The sequence below is a fragment of the Tupaia chinensis genome, unplaced genomic scaffold (assembly GCF_000334495.1).
Source record: "Tupaia chinensis unplaced genomic scaffold, TupChi_1.0 Scaffold000410_1, whole genome shotgun sequence".
In the NCBI taxonomy this organism is placed as follows: Eukaryota; Metazoa; Chordata; class Mammalia; order Scandentia; family Tupaiidae; genus Tupaia; species Tupaia belangeri.
In genome coordinates, this window is record NW_006159915.1 from 949,161 (window position 1) to 958,713 (window position 9,553).

Consider the following 9,553-nt stretch of genomic DNA (forward strand, 5'->3'; position numbering starts at 1 on the left):
AGTATATTTTTGGGTCAGGGAGTGAGATGCCACCCACTCCACTCTTCTTGTGTAGAATTGCTTTGGCAATACGGGGTCTTTTATGATTCCAGGTGAATTTTATGATTATCTTTTCTAGATCTGTGTAGAATGTGTCTGGTACTTTGACTGACATTGCATTAAATATGTAGATTAATTTGGGTAGAATTGCCATTTTGATTATATTAATTCTTCCAACCCAGGAACATGGGATGTCCTTCCACTTTTTTTTTGTTCTAACATTAGTTTTCTGGATATAGCACTTCCTTCAGAACTTCTTGAAGACTTAGTCTAGAGTTAGTAAATTCTTCTAGGTTTTGTTTATCTGAGAATGTTTTTATGTGTTTTTCCCATGTGAAGGATAATCTTGCCGGGTATAGTAATCTTGGTTGAAATTATTTTTTATTTAACGTTTTGATTACATTTCTCCATTCTTTCCTTGCCTGCATTGTTTCTGATGAGAGTTTTGATGTTAGCCTGATGGGATAACCTTTGTAAGTAACTTGAAATTTCTCACTTGCCATTTTTTAATATTGTCTTTGTCTGTGGTTTTGGCCAATCTGGCTGTGATGTGCCTTGGAGAAGATCTTTTTGGTTTGATTCCATTTGGAGTCCTTTATATTTCTTGGGTCTGGATATTTTAATGCCTCTGTAGATTTGGAAAGATTTCTTCCAGGATTTTATGGAATAGATTATCAATGTGCTTATTATTTTCTTCACCTTCTGTAATACCAATTATCTGGATGTTGGGTTCTTAATGGTATCTAGTATTTCTCGTATATTGCACTCATTTTTCTTGGTTATTTTTTCAGTCTTCTTAACAGTTTTTTTTTTTTTTTTTATCTAGAGCAGAGGTTTTGTCTTCCACACTTGAGATACAATCTTCTTGATATAATCTGATTTTAATACTTTTGAGAGAGGTTTTAATTTACTTATCACAGTCTTCATCTCTAACAATTCCATTTGATTTTTTCTAATGGAACCTATTTTTTCTTTCAAATCGTGAAAGGACTTCCTCATCTCCTGTAGCTTGTTGATGCTTTTCTCTGGCATCTTATTTAGTTTTGTCACTATAAATATTCTGAATTGTTTATCTGACATTTCCATGAGTTCCATTGTGTTGTCTGTGGATAATGAGAAATTGATATTTTGTTGCTCATATGTCTCGTGCCCCTGTGATGGTTTCTAGTCACCTGGTGATTTATATGTTCCTTTCTAAATTCTTTGTGTTACTTCTGAGCATTCAAAGGTGTGTGGGAGTAGGTGTATGGCGATCTCCTTGCTGCTCTACCTCCCTTATGTTCACCAGCAACCTGCAGGGTTGTCACTGGACTTGGATGATTCAAAGTCCTTCCTGTTTCTAGAGAACAGATGTGCCTGAGACTAGGCTGCTGAGCTTTAATTCAGGAACATAGAAGGGATTGCACAACACTTTTTAGAAAAAACTGAAGTCTTAGAATCAGAGGCGTGTGGCAGGGAATAAGCAACAGTCTCTTTACAGTTCAGTCTTTCTGAGTAGGAATAGATGTCTGAATGGGGCGGGCAGGGGTACAAGATCATCTCAAAGTCCCAAGCAAAACACTTGGGAGTTCAAAGGCGAGTGGTCTCTGCTGCACAGCCTTCCTGGCGTAGGTCGCCTGCAGTACTGATGCTTTGCTTACTTGATGTAAACATCCATCTTCATGTACCTGTTATGTTTGCTTAATTTCTTCTTTATGCTGTTCTGAATCACAAATGTAACAGTGAACAGATTTTCACGTCTTGTGAGTGCAAAGTGAATTTTAAAGCTTTTACTCAAAATACCCCCACCTCTTTCTATAAATGGATCTTAGCCAACCAAAATGACATTTTATGATTTAAATAATTTGATTGTAAAAAACCTGAAAATTACGTATGCATAGGGAAATAATGGCCACAATTTTTATGGTGGTTTAAAAAAACTCTGATACTGGGGGACCAGCAGTTAGCATAATGGCTATGTCGCTGGACTCCCACGTAGTCGACCATGGTTTGAGTCCCGGACCCGGTGGCTTAAACTCACGCCGGGCGCGTGGGCGTGCATGCCCAAGATCCTGAGAGGAGAATGGAGGAGAAGGGATTGTGGTGTGGCCATTCCCCCCTGGGGAGTGATTTCTCACTTTCTGTCTCACCGTCTCTCTCTGTCTGTCTGGCGAGTGCATGCACGCTATAGTAAAAACCTCTCCAAAAAAAATAAATAATTCTGATACTTAGACATTACCTGGGATATGCAACTTAAATATATGAATATATGAATGGTGTCAATACAGTGTTGGAACTTTCAGTAAAAGATTTGGGGGGGGGGTGGAATCTTACCTGTCACTGAGCCTGGAAATTTGTATAAAAATTGCTTTAAGTAATGGTATATTAAGATTTAGATATAAGAAAGCTGGATGAGAGCTTCAAGTGTCAAGAGTCTGTGTTGAAATGATCTGTGTGTCTTATAAATCAATGATAGTATCATTACTTGATGGAATTGCTCAACAGAGATGGTATGATGGGTGTGCAGTATTTCATACATCTGCATGTGCTTTATCATATGTACCTTTTAGATGCAAATGTTCTCTGGTTTACATAAATTACTTCCTTATTTATTTTTCAATAACTCTTATTACCACCAATTAGCCTCAATAGCCAATGTTTTGCTGCATCTTATCAGCCAAACTAAATACATACCATAGCTTTGCTCCTATTCCTATATTTTGCTTCAAATTTATACAAAATTACTATCTATTTAATGTTATTTCATTTGTTAATAGATTACTAATAATGACCAATACTCATAAATATTTATTAGATATTTGGTTCAATCAGATGCTTTTAATGCTTATAATTGTGAGTTATTAAATCAATAAACTCTCTAGAAAAGACAACTCCATTCTGTGGTCCTTCCATACAAGGTTTTAATTTTATAAAAACAGACTCTAAATGCTGCTTGCCTTCTTGCCAACTAAGTATTACCCATTGCTTTCTCTGCAGGGCTACCAGAGAAAAATAAAGAACCTGCATTGAGAACTTACTGAATTCAGCTCTGTCTGTGTATATATACACTCAAAATGAAACAAATTGGGGCAATTTACTGAAGGTTAAACCCTCTAAATGACATTTACCTAAAATAAGCAAGGAAATGGCTGAGGAGGCTCAAAATTCAATTTAATTGCCTTAATTCTCTAGATTGATTTTATAAGTAGACACAACTCCATCATATCTAACTGATGATTCCAGTTTGGAGGCTTAGAAGTATTTGAATTTTTACTCTCAAGACTCTGAATTACATATATGTTCTGTATAACCCAGGTCTTTAAAATACCCCACAAATCTCAGTGTGAGAATTCCAGAAGTTAGGATTTTCATTCATAATTTGCTTATAGTTTACTTTCCAGTAGCTGGCACCTTCAATTTGTCAGCATTTGTGTGAGTGTGTGCATGTGTGTGTGTGTGTGTGTGTGTGTGAAGTCACAGAGAAGTTATCTGAATAACTAAATATGTCACTTTGTGCATTTGTTATTAAATATTTGAACATACAGTGATATTTCAGAACATCTAGTATAAAACCTACCTGATATCTGTTAAAAAATATTTCTCTAAGAGGAAGAAGTGAAAAATTATTCATGAGCAAGGAGTTCACTCAACCTATCTAATTCTTAAGTAAGAGTTTTCCAAATAACCTTCTGTTTATGATTCAGTAGTTCCTATGAGTTCAGAGGGTGTTACGAAAGATGACATATGCTTGAAGATATGATCTCAAATACCAGATTTTTAAAAATGATTTTAACAGATATTAAGTGTAAGATTTTGGAAATTTTGAAGACACCAATTGTTGCTGGTGAATTCTGTTTTCTCTCACCGAAATGTATTGCAAATAAACCTTTTGATGTTTTAAAGGCTTTTCTTTGGCAGCTAAGAAAAACACTCTGGAAAGTTATATTTAGTGAATTTACCCATGTATAAATATCCCTGAGCTAGTCTGTTATCCTATGGCATCTGGAAGAAAGGTGCTATTGTTTCAGATTCCATGATTGAAGTATAGAATAATCAATTCAGAGAGACCCTGGGGGAAAGATTCCCTGACATATGCTGTGGAAACATGTAATCCCTGAGATTTTTTAGTTTTTCTTACAGATGAAGAGACACAGATGAGTCTGTGCTTTGGTACACCTAGTGACATTGGTTCCTGTTAATGCCATATTACAGTTTGCCCCAGTTTTCATTTGAGACTATAACCTTTACATGTTTTTTTTACTATTATTTTCCTTGCTTTCTGGGTCACAATAGCTGGATAACTATTTTGTTTGCAAAGGCCCTGGCTAACGCAGTTCCTGCTGCAATATGCCAAGCTCATCACCCAGGCATTTCCAGGGATGCATCATCAGACTTAGTTCTGACAATTGCACTCCATAAATTACTGAAAGCTTCTCTTCACTTCTTGCAAAGCAGTTTGCTAAGCTTCTCCATGAAAAATCAGTATAATTCCTGAAGATTATGATGGATTTGCAAGATAGGAATTCATCCCATGCTTACATGCTGACATCTGCCTAGTTATGAAGGAAGTAGAAGCTAAATGAAACTGTACGGGTATTTTGCCTTTGAGTTTTTTTGAACATTTCTCTACTACTTTATTCAATGGCTCTTAAATAAGAGCAGCTGTGTCTCATGGCTTCGCACCATGGAGTGTTTGAATGTGTAAGGTGGTTACGTGTAAAAACATTGCAAAAAGAAGGATAATACACTGCCCAATTTCTGTCTCTTGCAACTTCCCTGAGGTTTTGTTTGCAGTACCCAGCTGCATATACAGACATGATGGAATTTAGTTTGTCAGGAACCTACAAAAATTACAGAAATAACTCAGATTTTTAATGAATAATACACAGACATGCACCTGCTTCAGGGAGTTCATAGATTAGTCTTGTGACCAATGGAAAAGCCCCTTGGAATTCAATTATGTGGATCCAAAACAGAAAATAGAACTGGCTACACTTTATGAACTGATACTAACAAAATGTTCACTAGTTCTTAGAGCAAGCTTTTGCTGATGATTATGTTGTTTCAATTTGCTTTGCTTCTGTGCAACATACTATAAAGTCCTAATATTGTGCTATATTATTATCTACTCTTCTTGCAGCTGGAGCCACTTGCAGAAGATATTCAACACCAAACCCCGAATATGAATGCCATTATTTCTTTACAGAAGATCACTGAAATTCAAAGTATGTCTTGATTTTTTTTACTTTAGTCAGTAAAACTAATTAAAATTATATAGAGAATTATAGAAAAAAAGAAACATAAAATTGTCATTTGCACTTATGTTCTTACCTAAATGCCTTACTGCATTGTTTTTAAGAAGACGATCTTAATTTACCCTGATGACATAACTCAGAGGCTCTAGATGTAGAATCTTTTTTCCTCATATTTTTCTAGTACTTGTACTTTTTTCCATTCCTATCACTAAGTATTTGCCAAAAAAAAAAGAAAAAAAAAAATGAATGAATCAAATTGTGATTATGTAGTCCAGTCTTAACGAAGGGTAAGTTATATCCTAAAAATGGTGGAATTCATCAGTCATTTTGTGGTTTTAAGTTTGTCAAGAGGGAACAACGAGTAAATGAGAAAAGCCTCTTAATAAGAAAATTCAACTGAACCAAGTAAGGTAATGCAGAGACTTTTGCACTGTTCAATTCCTCTCACACACAGAAGTACACATACACACACCTAACATAGGAACCAAGCATAAACTAACATGAATGTTCGCATGAAGAGAAAGACCAAATGGGAGAATTACGTGTTAAGCTCAGCGAAACCCTCAGCTCTTCTACTGTCTTATAGAAACATTCGAAACCCCCACTAAAGAAGCCACATTCCAGCCAGCTGTTTGCTTTTGCCTTTGCTTGCGCCGTAGCAATTTGGAGACATGGGTGCGATTGGAGTTATGTTATCCATTCATCTGATGCTGTAAATAATCTTAAATCATGCCATACAGCAACTCAAATTACCCTTCTCTTTTCTTAATCTCATTAATGCCTGGCTGGGGGGCGTGGGGAGGGCATAGGCACCCAAAAACCATCTGTTGACTTCATGTCATAAGTGGAATAAACTATGAATGGCAAAGATTTTCAGAAAACAGAGAAATAATATTCTAATACCAGCAAGTAAAGTATCTGAGATAAGGCTAAGGTAAAGGAACTAAAATAGATAAAGAGAGGAAAACTGGAGACTTTCTTGCTTGAGTAGAAAATTCTGCCACTGCCCTGCCTCATTTCTCCTGAGGATAGGTTAAGAGAGTCTCACATTCTGTCATTCCAGCTCTCAAGGCAATGGATCTGGAAGTGATCATTGACAGCTCTCCTCTTCATCCACCTGTGATTCAATATCCCCTTTTAGGTCATCCGTAGTGTCTGAAAAGTATCCCAATGTTTATACATGTCACTGTCTTTTACTTTGAGCACTTTTGCCATTATTAACACAGAATACTGAAAGTTGTTTCTCTATATCTTCTGCACATAAGCTCTTCAATAAGCACTTTTGAGTTCTTAAGTTCTTATTTATTTTATCTTGATAACTTATTAAGGCACAGAGGTTAGAAGAGGAATATGGCAGCATTTCTAGCATCAAGAAGTTTATAGCCTAAAGAGCAAGAGACAACCTAGTAGATAATTCCAGCAGAAGGTACACCATGGAAAAGGGGCAGTCCCTTTCAGTTGGGGGTGAGAGATACTGGAGGATAAGGAAGGTTCGAGGGAGGCTTCTTGGAGTGGTAGAGCCTGAGCTTGGTCTTAAAGGGTAAACAGGATTTGGGCTAGCTAAAGAAAGAGTGAAAAATGCCATGAAAAGAATAAAAGAAGCAAAGAACTCCATTTTTACGTATGTATGAAAAGTCAGACTTTGTGTACCTGTTTACTTATGCCACTGTTACCTTTAGTACTAGATCTAATTTTTAGTCAGGATTTTGACTGCAGATGTTTTCCTTTATTAATAGTTCCAAGTGACTTGTTCAGTCACTCTAGTCAAGCAAATCTGTTTAATTCTTCAATAGGATTCACTCTGCTTTCTAAATTTGCTTTATGAGTGGTATGAGAATCTCACCACTGTGAATTGTGAATCTCTACATTTCATACCACCTAACACTGAAAAATGCACTTCCTTCTAAACTCTTAGTGAATATCCTACTGGCTCATCAATCTAACCATTCTATAACCTCTCAGAACTAATAAGTGCATTTGGGATTTTTATTTTCAATGTTTCTATTATTTGACTTTTGGTGCATTGCAATATCTGTTATTCCTGGTTCCTTACTAAAAATGATAAGCAGAGAATGGGAATCGTATCTTTTCATCTTTGAATATCCCTTCAGGAGTTGTGGTGGGAAGGAGACTTGGAGTGTGTGAGAGAAAAGAGCAGGCGTATTTGAATAGGTAGGACTTGAATAACATTTCAAGGCTGTAAGGACCCACAGCTTGCAACAAGGGGAGTTTTTCCTGAAGACCTCCTCCTTCTGAGTCAAGGATATTCAGAGTTGTGGGCACTGTTGTTAGTTTACCATGCTTTCCTCACACCTAATCAAAAGGAGTCTGGTTTTACTCACAATCCTTGTCACCAGATACCATGCTTGCTCAGGGGAAGATGAACTTATCCTTAACTCTAAGAAAGCTGTTTTTAGTATAAGGCTAAGCCAGTGCACCCACTTAACAATGATTGATCAAGTAATGGGCACCTAACCTAATTCTGGCCAAGGAGAATCAGGGCCAGCTTTACAACATGTGCAGTCACATAGGTAGGTCCCATACTTAGAATCACCCCAAACTTGATTCAATGCTCTTGCTGTTGCTTCCTTCAATTTCTCATTAAATTTTGAACAAGGAGCCCATGTTTTCATTTTGCACTGGGCTCTGCAAATTATATACCCAGTTATGATGGAAATCAATGTACTGGTGATACAAAAGGATATCTGAAAGAACATCACCACAAGCTGTGGTTAAGAGGGAACTGAACAGTAGGTCCAGGGTATAAAAAAGACAAAAGATAGGAAACCAATCTCTCACCATTTGGGATGTGGATAAATATCCATACAGAGAAAGTAGTTCGGCACTGCTGTTTTGACCACTCTATAGTACATTTTTATATGGTTCTAATTATTTGTCTTTGGAGTGGTACTTCCAGACTAAAGGACAAAAAAGGCTTGTAATATCCACAAGCAATGAAATAGAGTCGGTATTCCAGAGTCTCAAACTTCAGAATAGCTTTGGAAATGAAAACTCTAGACTCCCTACTTAGCAAACAATGCCAGGTTTCCTTACAAAATGTGCAAATGTACTCCCACTTTTCCCTGTTCTATATCCTACTCTTCCATTTCAAGTGTTGCTGTAGAACTATAGGTCATTATTATACTCCCCATTCCTCCTTTGGTGGGGAAGGTGGGACAGGCTACATATATGGGGCTCCATGAAAAATGAAAATGTGTGCACTCTTCCTTGTGAAAAAAGTTATTCATAATTTCAGAAGGGCGAAGCAGAACACTGGGCGAAGCAGGGGCTTCTTCTGAGTGTGTGGCCCTAAGCAACTGCACAGGTTGCCTGTTAGGAAGCCAATCCTGAAGATAGTCTTTGTTTGACAGGAGTACTTCCTCTTTGCATGTGACTCTAAGCATCACACAGGTGCCTCCTTTCAACTCTGAGAGGTGTTCAAATTTCAGCCCATGTCCTACCCCAGGTTTTGAAGGATTCTTTTGTGCTTCAGTTTGAGACTACACTATCAGAAAACTATGTAAATGGTGAGAAACAGGCCTCATGCATGTGGGAAACATTTAGGCAAGTTTCTCGATAGCCTTGTCCCAAGGCACACGGCAAGGTGTTGACAGCCCCTCTATGAATTTCTCTTTGAGGCCTGAGCCCCCCAGCTGAGGGTATGCAGGTGCTGGACGCTGTGATTAGCATTGGCCTCTTGCCTGGCCACATGCTGTATTTTGCTGAAGCAGTATCCCTGTTGTCCTGTCCTTGTTTATGTTGCTTATTTAGCTGAGAAAAAAAAGGCCTTACAAACCTGACAGGAGTGAGCTGATTCCATTTTAAGATGGTACATGCTATACAAGGGTCAGCTGTCTTTGAGATGAGAAAATGGAAGTATAGTTTAAAAAAATCTTATCTTTATTCCTCAAAACATTAAAAAGAGAGCTACCATATGAGTTAGCCATTCCACTTAAGGATGTATCCAAAAGATATGAAATAAGGATCTCAAAAAGTATTAGCTCTCCCATGTTCATTGCAGCACTATACATAATAGTAAAGAAATGGGAGCAGCCTAAGTGTCCATCAGTGGGTGGATAGAAAAAAACAATATGGTATATGGTTTGTGCATGCAATGGGATACTATTCAGACTTTTAAAAAGGAACTCTTGAGGGCAAGCTCCATGGCCTGTGGTTAACATAGCAGGATACTATATGGCCAGCCTGTGTGGTTTGAGTCTTGGACCTGCTGACTTGAAAACATGTTGGGCATATATGCGTGTGTTCCCAAAATCCTGGAA

At 37.4% G+C, this 9,553-nt stretch overlaps 1 protein-coding gene across 1 annotated transcript in view; it reads left to right on the forward strand.

Moving 5' to 3' along the window:
• The window catches only part of HDAC9 (histone deacetylase 9), an 865,518-nt gene that overhangs the window by 812,249 nt on the left and 43,716 nt on the right, over positions 1 to 9,553 (forward strand). Inside the window, exon 24 of the mRNA XM_027774184.1 lies at positions 5,159 to 5,243. Within this exon, the coding sequence (XP_027629985.1) occupies positions 5,159 to 5,243 (85 nt within the window). The remainder of the gene's footprint in view (positions 1 to 5,158; positions 5,244 to 9,553) is intronic.